The 20,394-nt window shown below is 46.7% G+C and overlaps 1 protein-coding gene across 1 annotated transcript in view; it reads left to right on the forward strand.

Moving 5' to 3' along the window:
* Window positions 1–20,394, forward strand: part of Galnt10 (polypeptide N-acetylgalactosaminyltransferase 10) — a gene marked incomplete at its 5' end in the record, with an annotated part of 225,838 nt that overhangs the window by 98,568 nt on the left and 106,876 nt on the right. Inside the window, 2 exon segments of the mRNA XM_005376193.2 lie at window positions 5,236–5,338; window positions 8,002–8,140. Coding sequence (XP_005376250.1) covers window positions 5,236–5,338; window positions 8,002–8,140 — 242 coding nt within the window.

The following is a 20,394-nucleotide window of genomic DNA, read 5'->3' on the forward strand; positions in this document are numbered from 1 at the left end:
TGGTGTCCCCAAGGGCGTTTAATCTTTGGCCCTGTTAAGAACCTACAGAATTTATCTGTATAACTTTCAAGGCACAGTTACACTGTTTTCCCTTTCTTATGTATGTGTTTTTCCCTTCCTTTTGTACTTATAGCCATCCTGTGGTTGAGCCTTGGACTATTTTGTTTATCTTTGTCTCTGCTATTCTTTGTTGGACATAGTCGGCCCTCCATAATCGTTTGTTAGGTGAATGAAAAACAACAGTCCAGCTTGTGTCCTCAGAACTCCTGAAGAAATTACATTTATGCAGGTGACCAAACTCCCTGGCTTAAACTAACTATCCTTTTAGGTACATGAAGCTCCACTGGGTGCCCTTTGAAGTCTAACCTACAAGTCACCTTGAAGAGAGCGGCTTCCTCTTTGTCGGGGCGGGGAGAAGAGAGAAGGAAAGGTTACTAATCTAGTTCATAGATAAACAAGTGTTTGGAGTTATGCAGAGTTGTGTAAACCGCAAAGCAAAATGATTCCTGTGCCTTTGTAGGGCTCCTTGAGAAGAGGGTGGGGACCAGCCTTCCGAGAGTCTGCAGCAGAATCTGGCTGTCAGACAGCCTCAGACCCCAGCTGAAGCAGATGACCTGCCCAGATCCCCGCCGCCCCCCCCGCCCCCGCCCCAAGGGACTTTGAAGGCGCATCCTGGCTTGGCCAGAGGTGCAAGTGTCCTTGCGGAGCGGGCTCTGCCAAGTGTGCAGTCCTGGGATTGGAGAATGCACTTCCACGAATCTTTCTTCGGAGGAGAATACAGTTGGCTTGTTCACCACTGTCCTCTCCTCTCTCCAAAGGGCGCCAGGCACACTGAATAGTGATTAAACAAAGATTAAAATTCCATTTGTGTGTGTGAGTGTGTAGCTGTTTGAACACTAATCAATTCTTTTAGTGGAATGTTAAGTAAAAGCACACAGATACCAGAAGCAGTTATTTAGGGCAGCCAGTCAAAATGCATTTCCAATTTATTGTGTAATGTGATTTCCACATTAATTCTGCCAGCCTCCCCCACAAACCTACTTCCTTTGCCGTGCACCTTCCCACCCCCTTTGTCTTCTGTAGCAAAAGGACATTCTGGAAACCAAGGGGAAGAGAAGCAGCAAAAGATAGTTGCACTAGAAAGAAAATAATCACAGATTTCAGGGCCAAATCTTCGAGTTTACAGAATTTAAGAAATTTTAAATTACCTCTGGATGGAAAAATGCAGATGTGCTTTATCCACAATATTAAGTGATTGCTACTGTTTAAGAATTGCTACCTTAGCCGGGCGTGGTGGCACACGCCTATAATCTCAGCACTTGGGAGGCTGAGGCAGGAGGATTGTTGTAAGTTCGAGACCAGCCTGGGCTACAAAATGAGCTCAAGGCCAGCCTGAACTGCATAGTGAGACCCTGTCTCAAAAAGACAAAAAAAGAATTGCTGCCTTTTCACAGCATTGTTGGTACTTTCCTTCTTGCTGAGAGCGTCTTGTGGTCTTTGTTTCTGTCACAGGATGCCACTGTAGCTAACAACTTTTTTCTTTCCTTAAGGAACACCGTGTTTCTACCTGGGCATGTGACTTCCTGTTAATGAGGAACCTCTAAATCCTGTTGTCAACAAGAGGCAGTTGAATTGGCTCAGGTGTTAATAGGTTGCCTCTTCAGGATCCATAGTGTTTGTCTTAGTTACTTTTCTCCTTACTGGGACAAAATACCCGACACCCAAAGTTAAAGGAGGGAAGGTTTATTTGGTTCAGTTTGTAGAGGTCTCAGTTCGTAGACGGCTGGCTCGAAAGCAGGGTCACATGGGGCATCATAGAGGGGCGTCATAGAGGAAAAACAGTCCACGGCAAACAGACAAGTGAGAGCAAGCAAGGGGAAAAACCAGCCAGTGACAAGATAATCCTCTGTCCCTTATATCCGATCCAGGCTCCCCTTAGGGTGAGTTTTTCCATTCATCTGAATGTACTTCGGGCAGCTTATAGTATTTCCATCTTCCAGGTGGGAAAATTGAGGTGCCTGTCATTTCTGTAACATGTGCAAGGTCACACCTTGTGGAAGGACTTTTTCCCCTGCAAACTAGCCTGGGAGTCAAAGGACGTGGCCCTTGTCCTCTTGCCTGCTTGTGTGGCCTGGGCTTCATAACTTGGCCTGTTTGGACTTCCCCCGCCTGTAAGATGGGGAAGATGGACTGGTTGTCTCTGAGTAGCTGCTTAGTTCAGGTGTTTGAAGAAGACCTAGCAACCATATTTTAGACACTTACAACTCCTTATGTCAGCAAGCTCCGAAGTCCTCTTGATTTAAGGATGCTGCACCTAATTTGACCACCTAAAACTGCATAGGGCACCTCAGCAGATCCTGGGAGGGAGGGAGGGAGGTAGGCACATCCCTAAGGCAGAGGCCATGGAGCTGTCAGCTGAGCACTCTCCTCTTCCATTTTGAGAAGATGGAGAGAGTTTGCTTCTCTGAGGTCATGACTTTAAGATCCGTCCCTGAACCCCAGTTCCAGCAGCATCAGAAGACCTTCACAGGGATGTCAGGAAATAGTTCTTCATGGGATCTCAGATGCTGGAGATGTTCTCTACAGGTTTCCAAACCCTTGTTACTCAGAGAGCCTTTTGTGCAACAGCAGCATGAGCATCACCTGGGAACTTGTTAGAAACGCACAGTCTTAGGCCACCCCGACCGTCTGTATCAGACCACATTAACAAGGTTCCCTGTGTGACTTTACTGCGCGTTAAAATTTGAGAAGCCCTGGCTCTACCCCAGCACTTTGACCTCTGTCCACCCCATCCTAATGAGCAGGCAGGCTTCCTGTTCCTGCCTCCTTTGGTATGTTCTTCCAAGTGGTCCTGTTTCATCATTGCACTGATCTAACTTTTGGAATATCTTCTGCCTCATAGGGTGACCACTTTATTATTCAGCAGCTTCTGCCATTGGCACTCACTCTAGTCTCAGGACCTCCTCGGAAGGCAAGATAACTTCTCCCCTGTCCTCCGGGATGTCTGATCTCCTAGACCTTAAACAATGTCTAATCTTCCCACCCAGTACACATTGCTGTATATCTCAGCGTATTACACACTCACGGGGCCATGCAGGTAACACGTGAGAGATGCGCACCCAGTGAAACACAATAAGAAATGGGGCGCCTGCAGCAAACTAGAGACGAACTCCACCCTTATTCAGGTCAGCCCTTTTTCAGCACAGCTACAGGGCTGGGGGAACCCAAGTATTGACTTATTTTTTGGGTTTGCAGAAGAAGATAAACACCTTGATAAAATAATATGAAATCTTCCTGCTTTTTAAAGCTAGAATTTAAGACAAAACCAAACAAAACACAGACTTCCTAAAAGCCACCAGACAGAGTTTGCCTACAATGACAGTAAAAGGGTAGCACCTCGGTCAGTTCCCTGGCTCACCCTAAACCTGATTTCTCCATGTGGATTGGGGAAGTGGCCTTGCCTTTTCCAGATACATTTGCTTGTCTGGGAGATGTGATCACCTGCTCACTTTCAGCAGAAGAAGGTTTTCAATGGAATCCCAGTGCAGGAAACAGGTGCACTCCATTCAGAGCCAAAGGGGTGGCGGCCCCTCTCTAGGCCTGTGCTTCCCAGGGCAGTGCCTGAGGCGCCTCCTGCAGAACTGTGTGTAGTTCGGGGCAGTTGAAACCCTCTACACTGATTAGCGACCCTTAAGGACCTCCCAGCTCAGCTTCTGTGATTTCCAAGAACCCTTAAGGCTGGTTGTTGGCACATGGCCTCTGCTTCTGTAGTTCTCCTACTGTGTCTGACCAAGACAACTAATCCTGCAACTTCCAGAATTCTGTTCTTGCAATGTAAAAAGGCCTGTTGGGGGAGTATGAAAGATTTTTGTCATCATCACAGACATGCTGTAAGGCTGTTGGGCCATTGTGGAAAACCTGCTAATGCAAGCGTGAGCCAGAGTCTCAACAAACAAGCTGAGGGATGGTTAGCGCAAGGCCTTCCTGGCTAATTATATAGGAAATAGGACTGTTGGATCCTGCTGCCGTAATGGCATGAACAAGTCTGTAGGATTTGAAGGGGCAGGGTGATGTGGAAGCCACTGACATTTACATGCACTTGGAAGATGCTTAGGTAGCCTTGCAGTGTAGGCTTGCAGGGCTTTGGACTTGACCAATGGGAAAATGTTTTCCATGGGAAAACATCAGCCCGTTGGGTTGACTCTGGACCCAGGAATGCAGCCTCTTTTAATCATGGAAGCCACTTCCTAATGGGCCCAGTTGGATGGGCCTACCCCTGATAAATGCCGTCACAGGCCAGCTCTTGGGGCTACATTCCTGGCTGCTGTATGTTTTTCTGTCTTTTGACCTCTCAATTGTTTGTCATATACTCTCACACATTTGCCAGATGTTCACCCTCTTTGAAGCCAGGCCCTTGGGACTGCAGGGGTGACCAAGACCCAGTGTCTCTTTCTGTGCCCTGGTCTCCTGTCGCTCAGGCCAAACCCAGATCTGCCTTCCCCGTCTGCACCATGCAGCTGTGCCCAGGCCATTTTCCCCGCCCACCCCTCACTGCTCCTGTCCAAGGCCCAGCCTGTTGTCCTCATGTCCAGGAAACCTTTTCCATTTCTTCCAGGGGAAGTGAACCGTAAGCCACTCACCGAAGAGTCCCTGCCCCTACCCTATCCGCAGTGTAGCTGCCGGCCACCCGAGGCTCCAGAGCCCTGGAGATGGGTCTGAACTGAACATAGTGTGCAGTACTCCCTGGATGTCAAAGGCTAGTGCCAATGGAGAAAAAGTGTAAAATGCCTCAATAATCTCTTACAGATTGCATGTTGAAAGGATAACATTTCATTGTATTGGGTTAATTAAAGTATATTACCAAAACTAATTTCATCTATTTCTTTTTCTTAACATGGAAAGTAGAAAATTTCAAATTACAGATCTGGCTCACACCTTGTTTCTGTTGGGCAATACTGCCCGTAGTGCCTGCTCCCTTGGGTGAGAAGAAGGAGCCCTCTTTCCTTTCCCTACAGCTTTGGGAATTCCTAGCAGTGGACGCTGAGTTCTGTTGTCTCACTGGACCTTGCACGCCTGGCTGGCACGTGGCCATCCCACCGAGGCAGACTGAGGGAACGGACAGACCACGCAGACAGAGTCCATCCCGGAGGCCCCGGAGGCGGTGTCACTTCTAGGGCTGGGTCACTGACCTTATCTGGTTTTCTTGTCTCTCACAATTTTTGTCTTTCTTTCCAGGGCTCACACAGTCGGCAGAAGAAGCCTTTCTTCGCGGGAGATGGGCAGAAGCTGAAGGACTGGCATGATAAGGAGGCCATCAGGAGGGATGCCCAGCGCGTGGGTACGGAAGGCGGGGTGTCCATGGGTGGGCTCCAGTGTGCTTGTTTCAGGTGGGGGGGTGCCAGTGAGCGTGTCAGCAGGTATGTGTGCAACTCCAGCGGACTTCTTCCCTGCCTGCCACCATCCTTTCTCCTGATTCCTGTCCCCCTTCCCGCTGTTCTGATCCATTTGTCACACCAACAGACCCTCTGCCCCCAAGGATTTGCCCTGCTACCTTTTCTGGGTGATCAGAAATGTCTCCACCATAGAACCCTTAACCTAAAACGAGGACCAATAATAACAAGAGCTGACACCCATTGAATGCCCTGGTGAGTGAGGTCCACACTCTGTACTCTATGTATTGCCCCTGTGTGACCCTGAACACCAACCTTGATGGCCCATTTAATGCGCAAGGACCTGCACTTCATAGAGTTGCAGTGATCTGCCTGCAACCACACAGTGAAAATGAGGCCAACTTGGGACTTGAACCCAGGCCTGGAAGGTAGAGTTGTTTCCTACCCAGCATTGTCACCAGCAGGTTGAATTAATCCAGTGGGCTTCAGATTAAGTTTTCTTCTGCTCTCTAGTGTTTGGAGCAGTTCCTTTTGGATGGAGAGTGGGATGAGGGTGCTGGGATTATGTAGGCGAGACTATGGAAAATGGTCTCCAGAACTCTGTGCCACGGCGCAGCCATGTGCCCATCAGATGAAATCCGTGCTCCCCGAGCCTCAGTCTCTCCATCTGTCGGTGGGACCCGTGCTTCCTGCCCGTGCAGCCCTAGATTATTGCTGTAAGAGTGACAAAGTCATGGACAGGAAGTAACTTTGCTGTGTTGGAAAGCATGGTAGAAACATAAGGCGTTGATATTCCATTCATTTTTTTTTTAATCTCAGTTAAAGTTACCCCCGCCTATTTGTGTTTTACCATGGGCTCTGAAGAGAAGTGATGTAATAATTAATGGCCAAAGGAATCTAAAGATAAGACATGCATTCCTCTGTTGACAGTGTTTTCAAGTTAAATGGGAAGGGGCTCTGCTTAAATTAAGCGAGGAAATATTTGCAAAGAGCTGACCTGCCAGACATTTGTAGCAGAATTATTAGAACAGTGGGGAACCCAGTAAGGGAAGAGCAGTGGAGGCATTAAGAATAATAACCAGCCAGGTTATGTTATGGTCCATGCTGTAATGCCAGCTACTCAGGGCCACCATGGCAGGAGGATTACAAGTTCGAGGCCAGCCTGGGCAACTTGGCGAGATCCTGGCTCAATATATACAAAGAGCTGGGGTTGTAGCTCAGTGGTAAGCATGCGTGCCTAGCATACATGGGGCCCTGGTTCAATCCTTAGCACTGCCAAAAAGGAGGAAAGGGAGGGGAAGGGAGAGGAGGGGAAGGAGGAGAACAGCAACGAAGTGCCAGGGATCTTGCGCTGAGTTGCCTCCTCAGTCATCACAATGAACCTTCTTAATTCCAGTTAATATAAAGGGCACAAATTGAGCCAAAGAGCTATAAGCATGCCCACCATGACATCTTGGGGACTAGCAGGGCTGCCTAGCATCCCCCGTGTAGCCACCCTGAACAAACCTTCTGGTCCAGGGGCTGGGGATTTAGCTCAGTGGTAAAGCGCCTGCCTGGCAAGCGCAAGGTCGTGAGTTCGGTTCCCGGTACCGGAGGAAAAAAAAAAAAACCTTCTGGTCTTCTCTTTCTGCTTGCTGCATGGGTGTCCTTTGGGAATTCTGTCTTTGCAGAGTAAATGGAAGGTAGTTCAGGCCTCCACCTCCAGAAAGGGAGGTGATTTTTAACCATCTATTTTTATTGTCACTTCTTCGCGGCTCACCCACACAGATTTTTGGGCCACTATTGCAGGGTTGTGGTACAATTCTCACACGCCTCTGCTCCTTGCGAACCCAGAGAATATTTTCCTGAGACATCAGGGACTCTTCTCCAAGACGGTTTGTGCAGAGAAAGAAAAGTTGGCTTTCTCTACCAAATTTATGACTCAAACCAACACTTTCCAGGCAATCCTGGCTGAGGGTGTGCAGCTCTTAATTTGTTTGCTTGTTTGCAAAAAAGTAAAAGCAGCTTATGTCATATGTGGTAACTTTGATTTACATATCAAGTTTGAATTACATATAAAGTCATCACATTTCCTCACATTTTATAGTGTTTTATAGTTTACAAAAAGCAGTCACAGATGGGTCCTCTCGTTAGATTCTCCCAAACAAACTCTGGGCATCAGAGGAGGAAGCTGCAGCTCGGAGACCAGGTGTGATCAAGGTCGATGGGCTCATACACCTGGCCTCCTGTCCAGGTGAAGGACGCAAAGTGCAGGGATGTTTGGGGCTCCTGGGAGAGTGGAGGGCGCTGAGGCTTTGGAACCTACACCTGGTTTTGTAACCTTTCTGGGGCTCAGCGTATTCACCTGTAGAATGACAGCTGTCCAGGCCACTGCACAGGGTTGCTATGGAGACTGCATGAGGACAAGATCTGTAAAGTACACGGTGGGACCAGCTCCCTCCCCCACTCCCCACGCCTCCCTGCAGATCCTGCAGGTGCGCCCTGTACACAGGTATAAAGTTGCATCTCTGTGGTTTGATCACATTTCCCGCCCTGCTTTCCCCGCTCCATTCACAACACTGCCCACCGAAGCCAGGTAATCCGCAACACTGAATTTACTCTTTGCCTCTAGGAAACGGAGAACAGGGCAGACCGTACCCCATGACAGATGCAGAGAGAGTGGACCAGGCATACCGAGAAAATGGATTTAACATCTACGTCAGCGATAAAATCTCCCTGAATCGCTCTCTGCCTGACATCCGGCACCCAAAGTGAGTGTGAAGTCTCTCATCTTCTGGGATCTAAGGATTCTGCCCAGGTCTCTTGTTTGAAAATTAAAGAATCAGGTACAGGAAGCGCTGCTAGCGGAGACTTTGTCCCGTCGCACAGGGCCTTTTGCATCTTCTCCTGGAACTTGGCGCTGGTGTGGGGACAGACCCTGCTATCCAGTACAGTCAGTTTCCTTCCTCTCTCTCCAGAGCTGGACCCACATGACCTCTGCATTTTGCCTTTGGCTCTGGGACCCCCAGGGAAGTTTTGACCTCAGTTTGGAGGACCATGACAATGATGTTTTTGGCCTTGACCCTTGATGTTATTTCTTTTTTAAAAAAAATAGTTTTTATTCTTTTTTCTCAATTCTCTCAAACCGTATTCAGTGATAGTGTAATGATTATAAAAATTATAATACTGGCAGCCAACATTCTTTGAACAAGTGTCAAGCACTTCCTGTGAGGTAAGTCCTGGAGTGAGGCCCATTTTCCAGATGAGGAAACTGATGCTTAAAAACATGTCATAATTCAAGGATTCAGGATAACTAAGAAGCTGAGCCAGGCCTTATACTGCAGTTTAACCAAACCTGTACTGTAGGCCTGCAGCTTTCCTGCTTCCCCAGTGTTTTCAGTAAGGTTTATTTTCATGCAATGGTGATTTTCTAGGACAGCAGTTCTCAAACCTAATGTGCTTAGACTCACCCAAAGGTCTGCTAGAACATAGGATACTGAGCTTCACTCCCAAGGTCCCAATTCAGTAGATCCACGCTGGGATCCAAGCGCTTCCATCACAAGTCAGCTCCCGAGTGACACCAGGGCCACTTGCTGGGGACCCACACTTTGAAAACCACTGAGAAGTAGACGATTTCAACGTTGCTTCCACACAGTGCAGTGCTGAGCAGCACTGAAGCAGGAAGTGTTTTGCTCAGGGACTGAGAAAATAGATCCCAGGAAGAGATAAGAGCAAACACTCACTAGCTACGTACTGTACGCCAGGCACTGTTCTAAGCCAGCGGTTCTCAAAGTATAGTTTCTCAGAGCAGCAACATCGGCATCACCAGGTAATTTGTTAGACGTGCCAATTCTTGGACTCCAGCTCAAGTATCCTAGGTCAGAAGTGCCGGGAAGAGGTCCAGCAGTCAGTGTTTAACAGGCCCTCGGTGATTCAGATTCAAGCTCAGGTAGAACCACTTTGCTAGTAAGTTCTTTGACTCAGCCAAACCTGCCTGTGAGACAGGTATTATTTTTATCCGCCATTTTACAGAGAAGAATTGCGACCCAAAGATTATATTGTTTGCATAAGATGACACAGCTGGTAAGAGCTGACCCTAACGTCTGTGTTCTTATTCCCCGATCCGTGAAGGTGTTTCTGCCTATAGGAACTCAGTCGGTAGACTGCAAAGCAAAGACTTATTCTTGGTAGCATGTTTGGTGATTGACACAACACTTGTGTCCCCATTACCTGCTTACTTTCCTGCAGCAGTATTTTGCAGTTGGTGTTAGTGTCATCGTCTCCACCTTGTAGATTAGGAAACTACACAGCGGGGATGCGTCACCTAAAAGACGGGCTGTCACTGGGGATCGGACCCTTTGCCCCAGGATGCGTTGCCAGGAGAGGATGGAACAGTGTGCTTGCCTGCGGGGTTTGCAGTTTTTTTCATGATCTTCCCTGGCAAGCCCCAGAGTTTTCCATCTCGGTCTCAGAGTGGAGTTCAGCTCTCATTGATGTTACGGGATTCAGAACTCTGATCTGACTCTGAGGGTCAGAAATGCACTCTATGTGTTTAGCCCCCTGCAGGATTCAGACTTCTGCACTAATTTCATCTTCCTAGGCCTAGGAAAGCCGTTCATTTGAGAGCACAATGCTCTCACCTCAGCTGCTACTCTTGTAACCTGATGGGTTCTCATCCCTGGCTGTACCTGGTTGTTGTATTCCTTTTAAAAGTACAGAGGCTGGGGTCCCGCCTCTGCCTCCCAGAAGCTGAATCTCTGTGGGTGCATCCTGAGTCTCAGGAATTTCTAAAATGTCCAGAAGCACTTCACACAGGTAACCAGGGTTGAAAAGCACTTTTGTGAGAGAAAAAGTACTTTTGCAGAGAGAAAGATAGTTGGTGTGGCCACAGCTTTCACCCTTCTGCTCATCCGTTCATTCAGTAAATATAGACTGATTCCACGCATGGAACACAGGGATGGGAGGTCACTATTGCTGCCTCAGAGGAGCTCACGCTTGTGCAAGGGGTAGGGACAAATGACATAGGCAGGTCTTTATACCATAGTAGTTGAGAAGATCAGTAATAGGGTGGCTACAGGATATTTAGGGATGAGTGAGAGTCCTGCCCTCTGCCTTAGCATGTGAGAGCTAAGAAGGCCTCCTGAAAGGGGTGCCCTCTGTTGTACCCTAAAAGACCAAGTCCAGCCAGCTAAGTGAAGGAGACCGGGAAGGGCAAAGCAGGCAGAAAGAAGAGCCTGGCAGAGGCCTCAGGGAAGACGGCGCATATTTTCTCACTAGGTCTCAGGAGATGAGCTTCCCAGCTGGCCAGGAGTGGAGCCAGGATGGAGATTCAACCCCTGCTAAGGCAGTATTCTTTCCCAATAGGGCAGGAAAAGAAATGTCTTCTTAATCTGGGAGTCCCGGAGTCCAGGGACAGAGTTGAGGGGATCTGTAATCTCGGATGAGACTGACACTGCATTTTTCTTTTCATTAACCTGTAGCTGAAATTTGGTGTTCCTTTCAGTAATGAATGCAGACAGCAAAGCGCTGTGATGCCGTCACCCAATGAAACCATTGCATACCGCTTTAGGGACTCCTGAAATGGCAGATGCACTTGTCATGACGGATTTTTTTTTTTTTTTGAATGATACAGTTTTGTGCATTAATAGAAAAGTGTATTTTTTTCACTATGTTTCAAATTTTTAGCCTGTTAACTAGAAAGTTGTTTCTCACCTTACAGTAGCACTGTGTGTCAACCTAATGTAAGCTACAAATATTTCAGGTCAAAAATGTACCTATCAAACCTCACAGCTAAGCCTAGCCTGCCTTATATGTGCGGTTAGCCTACAGTGGGGTAGGCTGATTTTGGTAGGATGATTTTGCCTACAGTGGGGCAAAATCATCTAATTTCTTATTAGATTGTGGGAATAGTTCATGTCATTTACCGAATTGTCTACTAAAAGCGAGAGAGTGGTTGTACAGCTATGCTTTTGCACCGTTGTAAAGCTAAGAAATCTAAAGTGGAACCATTGTTAAGTCGAGACCCATTGATTTCCTTCGAGCTGGTGTGCATTTGATTGTGTGCATGAGGAACACTGCTCCGACATGCGTGCGCAGGCTGGCAGAGGGGTCTGTCGCACGCTCGCACACATGCACGCTCGCACGCACGCATGCAGAGGCGCTAAGTAGCGCTTGCTCCGGTGGGTGAGAACTGAGCTAAGAAGCTCTCTTGCTGCCTGTCCTCCCACCCAGCCAGTCCCTGAGCTACTGACTGTGAAGGATGTCACCAAACCTGGTGCTCTCAGCACCCCTGTTTAGAGTCGCCGAGTGTGGAAGCTGACTGTTCAGAAATGAGCTAACAGATGTCTTGAAGAGCTTTCCTTTCTTCCAGGGGGATACTTTCCCACGGCTTGACAGCGGGAAGGTGTGGGTAAATTAGAGCAGTTGTGCCGCTCACTCCCTCCCGTTTCTTGTAGCTTAAACAACTTCTGCAGCAGGAGCTGAAGTTTACGTTCGCCTTTTATTCCTCTAAGCTGAATATTGGCAACAGCGTGTCACGGACAGGATTGAGGGGCTGTTTGTCGGTGCCAGCTGCCTCTGCCTGCACCAGAAGCGGCACTGGAGGACACACAGCCAGAGGGAACAGAAACCAGGCGGCCTGGCCTGGCTTGCTGGGCTTGCTGGTGGGTGGTGGCCAGCTGGCTCGGAGCAGGCCTGCCCCTCTGCGCCTTCCACTGAGAAGTGCAGACAGAGCCTGGCTGGTGGGCTGGCCGCTTTCCCTGCAGCCTGGGGAGCCCTGCTGGGCAGCTGGGCAGCGAGCATGGAGGCTCCTCCAGGGCACAGGGCTGCTCCAGGGAGCCCCAGCTGCAGAAGCGACTGGGGTCTGCAGGCCCTGTGCGCACCTCATGACGGGTGGCCAGTTTCTCGGGTACAGAGAATATCCGCAGCGCCAACAGCCGCACTCTACAGCCCTGACCTGCTCTCCCCATTACATGGGTTCAGCTTCGGCACCAAAGGGCCTGAATGGGGTCTTTGTCTACCCAATTCCTGCTTCCACGCTCCTTTTTGCTTTTTCCTTTTTGTTAAATTAACGTGGGTAATGTACAGTGTGTGCTGAATTTCCTCCAAAGAACTTACGAGCTCATATTAAGTAATGGGCCCAGGACTCTGTTGAGTACCTTTACCACCTCAGCAGGTTGCAAAGCGCAAACCACAAGGATGGCCGTTGGAGCCTGTTACCTCTGACAAACGCGTAGTAAGTGATGCTCGGAGAAACTGAAAACTTGCCAGCATAGGAAGTTTCAGTCGCCCACGTTCTGTGATACTAGTAGTAATAATGCCCTATGGGAGTGTACATATGAACATACAATTGCTATTTGGTGACCAAGATGGGGTAACAGGGACCAGAGGTACCCTCTTACCCGACACAACCAAACACAAAACAAAGCAGACGAAATTTGTGCAGCAGTGGCCCTCCCAGGGAGGGAGACGTGAGGTGTGAGGAATGATCTTCCCTGAGAGATGGGCAGCGTGCGGGATGAGATGCACCGCCCGAGCTTATTGCATGGGGAGTGTCCAGGCGGTGGTGCAGGGAACCCTTCCTTCACTGAGGCTGTGGGGCTGAGACACCAAGAAACTGGAGTTCGCCAGACGGTCCTGGAGCAGACAGAGCTGCCTAAGGGAGAGGGATGGAGGCCAACAGAGTCCCCTCGGCTGCTCAGCAGCTTCCTGATCTACAGAACTGTGGCAGTGGCCGAAGGCTGGGAAGAGCATCACCCAAAAGAACTGGAGGGGACAGTGCCAGCACTCACTCGGGGCTGAGAAAAGCACCTCTCCCCCGCTCGGCTGGAAACCTCATCGTGCGTGTTTCCGGGAGTTGAGCAGAGGACTTGGAAGAGTTTTGCTTTAGTGGGGACTCACTAGCCCTACACAGAATAGTGCTTTGGACCTGCCCCCAAAATCATATATTATAACCAAAAAAGATGATCCAAATACCTTAATGCATTCCAGAAGAAAACTTGAGACTACTGATGGAAATGCAGAAATATTCAGCTTTGAACCACATGAAATCCAAAGATTACTAGCATGCAAGGAAGCAGGGCATGTGGGAGAGTGTGGTCCGTGATGCTGAAAGTAGTCACTCCTTCAAAACCAGTGCAGGAAAACAAAACCGCAGGGCTGGTGGAATTAGCAGAGGTTCAGCTGCTATCACAGCTGTATTCCATGGGTGGAAAAAGTTAAGTCAAGATGTAGAAGACATTAAAAGACCCAAGATAAAACTTTTAGAAATGAGATCAACCATGTTTGAAATGGGGAAAAAAAGCCAGTGGATGGGGTTAATGGCAGATTAGATAGTGCAGGAAAAAAAGATTAAAACACACCACACAAAATAAAAAAAAAAAATTGAAAAGTGAAAAGAACATCAGTGCTATGAGACAACGTTAAGCCATCTATTCTTCATGTAACTGAAGTATGTAGAGAGGGGATGGAAATAATGATCCAGACTTTTCTGAATTGGTAACAACTACAAAGTCGCATTTAACAAGCTCAGTGGAAACTTAACTCAAGAAACAAGACAGCCAGGAATGTAGCTCAGCGGCACAGCGCCTGCCTGGCAAGCGCAAGGTCCTGAGTTCAACTCCCACTACCAAAAAAGAAACAAGAAAATGACATCAAGGCACATCATAATCAAATTATGGAAAGCCAATGATGAGAACAAGTTTCAAAGCAGCCAGAGATATAAAACATGCTATATGTGTAGGAACAAAGATAAGAAAGAAGAATTCTTGTTGACGTCTTTAAAATACCAAAAGAAAACACCTCCTCAACCTAGAATTCTATACCCAGTGAAGATACCTTTAAAAAACAGAAAAGATTCCAGATTGAAGCAGAGATCTTTATTCACAAAAAATGAAGAGTGAAAATAGTAGTTGCCTTGGTATTTACTATTTTTTCTTACTGTTTAAATCCTTTAAAAGATAATCGTGTGAAAAGCAAGGATAACATATTTGTATTTCAAACGTATATAAAAGTAAACTTTGCCAGCATGAGGTTGGATAAGAGAAATAGTAATACCATACAGTTAAGGTTTTCATAACTAAATGTGAAGTAGATCTCATTTCAGGATAGATGAGGATAAATTAAAAATGTAAACTCTAAAGCAAGCACTAAAATAACAAAACACAGAGTTACAGCTTGGGTATTTTCTCACTACTGGGACACAATATCCGATACTCCTCGCTTAAAGGAGGAAAGATTTCTTTTTGGCTCACAGGTTGTAGAGGTTTCAGTCCATAGCGGGCTGGCGCAAGGCAGGGTGGCATGGCAGAGGGGCACGGCGGAAGAGGGTTGCTTGTGGTGCCGCAGACAGGAAGCAGAGAAAAGGATCTGGGAGAAGGAAAGGAGACAGAGCCTCCTGGCCAGCCCCCAGTGACCACCGCCCCTGACCAGGCCCCACCTCCCAACCTCCTGTCGAGGAGGGAAAAGAGAAAACAAGATCAGAGAAGAGAAACAGGAAGCGAATACAAAGATCATGTACTTAACCATATCAACACTCTAAGTATAAACACTCCAATCATTTTAGTTAATAGGCAGAGATTGTCAGATTGTGTAAGAAAACAAGATCCAGCTATAAACGTATTCTTTAAATAAAAGGTGCAAATAAATGAGCTGGGCTTCGTGGTATCATCCCAGCATCCTGGTTGGCAGAGGGAAAAGAATCACAAGTTCAAGCCCGGCCTCTACAGTTTAACAACTTGGTGAGACCTTGTCTCAAAGTAAAAAATAAAAAGGGCAAGGGATGTAGTTCAGTGTGAAGGCCTGCAATTCAATCTCAGTACCACAGGAAAAAAAGAAGAAAAGATAAAAATGAGATGACAGAAAAGATACACCATGCTAACACTGGTCAAAAAAATCTACTATGGTTAGATTAACATCAGTCATAAATTTCAGAGCCAAGAATATTAACAGGAATAAAGAAAACCACTTCATAATAAAACGGTCATTCATCAGGATGACAGAGCAATCTTAGATTACATGAGGCAAAAGACGATATAACTATGAAGAAAAACAGACACATCCACAGTCACGTGAGATTTCAGCAGACCTTTCACAATGACTGATAAAATAAGTAGACATGAAATCAGCAAAGACATAGTATACTTGGTTGACACTATCAACCAACATGACCTAATTGTCATTTATAAAACATTCTACCCAGTAACAGTAGAGTAGACATTATTTTCAAGTAAATAATGCAATATTTACCTAGGTAGACAAAATTCTGAGCAAGAAAAAACAAATCTACATACACATAAAAGGATTCAAGTGATATAAAGCATAGTTATTATCGGATCCCTATGGAATGAAATATTTAAATCAATAATAAAATTATCCCTTAAAATTTCCAAAGGTTTATATAAACTCTATAACTCACATATGAATAATAACTGGATCAAAAAAGAAATAAAAAGAAAATGAAAAATATTGTGAACTGAATGGTAATGAAAATACAGTACATTAGAACTTTGAGGAATGTCACTAACGCAGTACTTAAGGGGCAATTTGTAGCATTAAATGGCTCCATTAGGAAAAGAATGATCTTGAGTTGATGATGTCAGCTTCTACTTTCAGAAACTAGGAAAAGAAGAGCAAATTAATGCATGGTAAACAGAAGAGCAGAAATTTTTTTAAAAAAAAATCAAAGCAGAGATCAGTGGAATTAGAAAATAGTTTACAGAGAAAGTTGGTGAACCCAAAAGCTGGTTCTCTTAGACAGTCATTTCGGGTGACTGACTTGTAACCAAGTGATAAAGGGAAAAGAGAAGAGACACAAATATCAATACCAGAGATGAGGAAAGTGACAAACTATAGATTATGTAATTATTAAGAACATAATAAAGGAATATTCTGAACAGTTTATGCCTGTAAATTTAGCAGCTTCAATGAAATGACAGATTCTTTTGAAAGACACAAACTACCAAAGCTCACTGAAGAAGAAACAACCTGAACAGCCACATATCCAAAACTCTAGGTTCAGATGTGGTCATCGATGACTTCTACCAGTGGCTTAGGAAATAATTCCCATTCTCCAGAACTCTTAGAAAACCATGAAAGAGGATGGAGTATTTTCCGAGTCACTGTGAATTAAACATTACCCTGATACCAGAACCAGACAAAGATGTTCCAGGAGCATCACAGGCCAGTGTTCCATAGAAACCGGTTGGGTAGGTGTCATCATCATCTTCATCAGCATCCTGCTCCTTCACTTGCTCAGGTGAGCAAATAGAGGAACTGTAGGAGTAAAGAGGTGTTCAGAGTCACATAGTGTACCCTAGGTGCAGTGTATCCAGAGTCCAGTTGGAAATGAACTTGTATCGTGGTTTGCCAACCATCGCAGCACTCCAAAACACCCAGGTCACAGAGTGGGGGGCCAGGAGAGAAACTGTCAGGAATGAGCTCCCTGGGCCGGGAGAGCTGGCAGCTGAGAGCCTGTACTGGGACCACCCTCTTAGGCTCGATGATGCTGAGGTTGGCTTGTGATCCATGAAGGCCTCTGCTCATAGACCTTCCCCCAAGCCAGACGAGCACCTTCTGGATGGTGAGGTCTGCCTGAGCAGAGGATGTACCAAAGCAGTTTCCTACAAGGCGCACCGCCAGCTGCACCTCCGCCCCCTGGGAGCCGTGACAAAGCTGCCTTCCTGTTCTTGGGCTCCTGCCCTGCATGGCCCCTCGCCGACAGGAGAGCTAATCAACTGACTTTAGGGTGATTCTTTGTTTATCAGGGCCCCTGCCTACCCCTCCACCTCCACTCTGCAGCCTCTGAAACAAACTAGTCCCTTCTCAGGCTCACCATTCTAAATGATCAGCAGGTAACACCTGCCTTGAAGCAATTGCAGGCCTATTTTTCACTTGAAACTCTCTGTGTGAAAGTCATTCATTCATTCAGCAAATATTTATTGAATACCTACTGTGTGTACTTACTGGGTAGTAACCCTAAGGAAAATAGTAGTGAAGAAATAGGCCAAAACTCCTTTTCTCCTGGATCTTTCATTTTACTGGTGGGGGGATTCATGATATAAACAAACAAACAAATATGGCGGGGGAAGCAGTCTGAAAGGTGGAGAAGGTGATGGGGCTAAGGAATCCTTTATTTCTGTGGTCAGAGAAGCCCTCTCAGGTAAGAGGACATAGGAACAGAGATATGAAGAGGTGAGGCCCCCAGCAGGGCAACTAACTGGAGGTGACAGTGTGAAACAGCAAGTGCAAAGGCCCTGAGGCCCCCTGTGCTTGCCTTGTGCGGAGTGGTGTGGCTAGGGCTGGGGAGGAACGTGGTAAGCACAGCTGGACAGCTGTCTGGGTGCTGGCCAGGGCTCATGAGAAGGGTGGGACTCTTACCAGAACGGGTAAGGTGGAAAGCCACCGGGTGGTTTTCCAACAGAGAGTGAGAAGATCCGATTTTTATTTTAAAAGGATCACTTTCATTGCTATTTTAAGAATAAACCGTAGGCATCCAGGGGTGGGAACAGGGAGACTAGTGAGGAGTGTGTCACAGCAGAGCGGAGGAGTGACACATGGGAGTGGAGAGCAGCGCAGCCGCAGCAGGATCCTAGCTGCACAGTTCTCTGAAGGCGGAGATGACAGGAGCAGCGCGGACGCAAGGGAAGGATAATCCCGGGGTTCCCGGCCAGAGCAGCTGGGGAGATGGAGCTGCCATTTACAAAGATGGAGGTGGTTTGTGAAAGAGCAGACTTGCAGGGGGTCAGAATTTTTATTTGAGACAAATTTGAGACACTATTCAACACACAAATGTCAGTGTCTAGTAGGCCGTGAATACAGGCCGCCATTCATGTTTAACAAATGGTGACGGGTTTCTTCTGTGAGTTTCTGTGTTTTTGTTTTGGTTCTAAGAAACTCACCTTCCTTGACTAGCGAGGAAATTCCTGAGGTAGTAGAGGTGGTGAGTCTAAAAGTGACCCAGGGCTGGCTGCCGTCCTGGGGGGAATTGGTGGATTTAGCGGTCAGTGTCCAGCTGTGAGAGCAGTGCCCAGCGCCTTGCGCCTTTGCCCCTGGAATAAACAACTGTAACTTGCACCCAGCTCACCCCGCATGGTGCAGAGCGGTTTGTCAGACCTGCTGCAGAGGAGTGACAGGCTCAGAAGACAGAGTTAGGGCTTTTTAGCAGTTTTTACTCTTTTTATCATGATTCATGTGGTAGGGTGGGCTTGCCTGACACTTTTATAATGGAGTAGTTCAGTATGAGATTAGTGCCCAGAGATACCCAGGCTGAGAGCATGATGCAGACCTCCCGGTTGGCAGGTTGTTAGCAGGAGGCAGGTGTGGGAGTGGGGTACGTGGAAACCGAGTGCTCTGTGGCTGGGGAAGGGAGAAGTCCACCTTTCCTTGGAGTATCACTTTTGTAAGGATATTTCCGTCAGCTCTCCTGCGAAATTAAGTGACTCCTTTCCAAACAAATGCTGTTTCTTTCAAAGTAACAATTACCAAGCATTGGCCCTAATCTTGCTGTTTAAAGGTACTCACAAGATTTAAAATAAAATGGCAGCCAATAAAATTTCCGAAAGTGACTGATTTGCTTTGATTTTTAAAACAGATTTCAGTGAGTTCTGCTCTCTGGTTGAAATTGCGGCGATTAATAGCATATAAGCAAAAATGGCCGTCTGTCAACTAAAATCAAATAAACATATGTCCCCTGCCCCTGCAGTGCATGCCACCTCTCAACGTACGAGCTGATGTATGCTGTAATTTTTAAAATCATTTCTTCGAACACATGCAGAAATGGATACTGTGTTCGCCATTCATAATACCATCTCCCATTGATCAAGTGCTTTTACTTATTTATCAGTGTACCAGGCATTGTGCTGGACATTCTACCAGCCTTATCTTATTATCTGTGTTCTCGTGTGCTGATAACTGTATTTTCTTGGGCTCCACATTATCCTCTGATTTGCAAAAACAACCATCACAACTGTTCGTGTGGTCCCCAGCCCCTAAAATGGATTGTATCCAATGAGGATCTCGAGCTCCGTGTTTCCAGCACACAGACCAAACCTTCGAAGTGCCCAGCCCTCGGCTCCAGCTCACCCAGCTAGGTGAAGACAAGCTCGGACCTGGAGCTGAGAGAATGGTTCTTCCTACTATCTCAGGTACAAACCGAGACCCCTGTCTCCCAGAGAAGGCAGGAGACTCCGCTATGCATGACGGTCCTTGGATAAGACATACTGAGCAAAACTTGCTAGATAAATTGAGCAAACACAAGCAGCGGTCTCTTCCAGCTGCTCCTCACCCACCATGCCAAAGGTAATGTATGCCCGTCCAGGAGCAGACAAATAGCACTCAGTAAAACTGGTTGCAGAGATGAGTTTGATTTTAAATGGTATTGGCTTGGAAAGGATTTAAGGAAAAAGAAAATGATGCCTGGGAGATAGAGGCAATTATCCATTCTCTGCTTTCATAAAGATGCTATCAAGGGCAACCTGATGATAAAACAAGCAGAACAGCCTAGTGGAAGAGCGCTGCTACACAGAATAGAACATGATGCCCTCCTGATGTAAGTAAGTCTGCTTCTCCACATCTCTTCTGGGAAAAGAAATCAATAATCCCTTTCCTTCCTTGTTCCCCATTCGGCCACATCCTAAATCTGCTCAGGTAGTGAATGGTTACCACTTAGTGTAGTTTTTTCTCTGCTTATGCAACATATATAGACATATAAGTGGAGCATAAGGATTTCTTTTGTTTTGCAAAAAATTATGGCTGGACAGTGTACATTTTATTCCACAAGTACCTTTTCTCACTCAGTATGTTATGGTTGTATGTCTAACACATTTCTCATAGCTGTGTAATATCCCACAGGAATATCGTCTGTGCAGCTTCTCCTTTGTAGATGGGCAAAAAGGTTGTTTTTAGCTCTTTGCTTCCAGAAACAACATGGCAAAACCTCCTGGAACGTTTGTGTGTAGTTTATTTCATTTTCCCACTTTCACGGATCAAGGATGTTGATCCTAAAGTCCATTTCTGCCTCATGGCTGTG

This window comes from Chinchilla lanigera, unplaced genomic scaffold, assembly GCF_000276665.1.
Source record: "Chinchilla lanigera isolate Chin_1 unplaced genomic scaffold, ChiLan1.0 scaffold00007, whole genome shotgun sequence".
Taxonomy (NCBI): domain Eukaryota; kingdom Metazoa; phylum Chordata; class Mammalia; order Rodentia; family Chinchillidae; genus Chinchilla; species Chinchilla lanigera.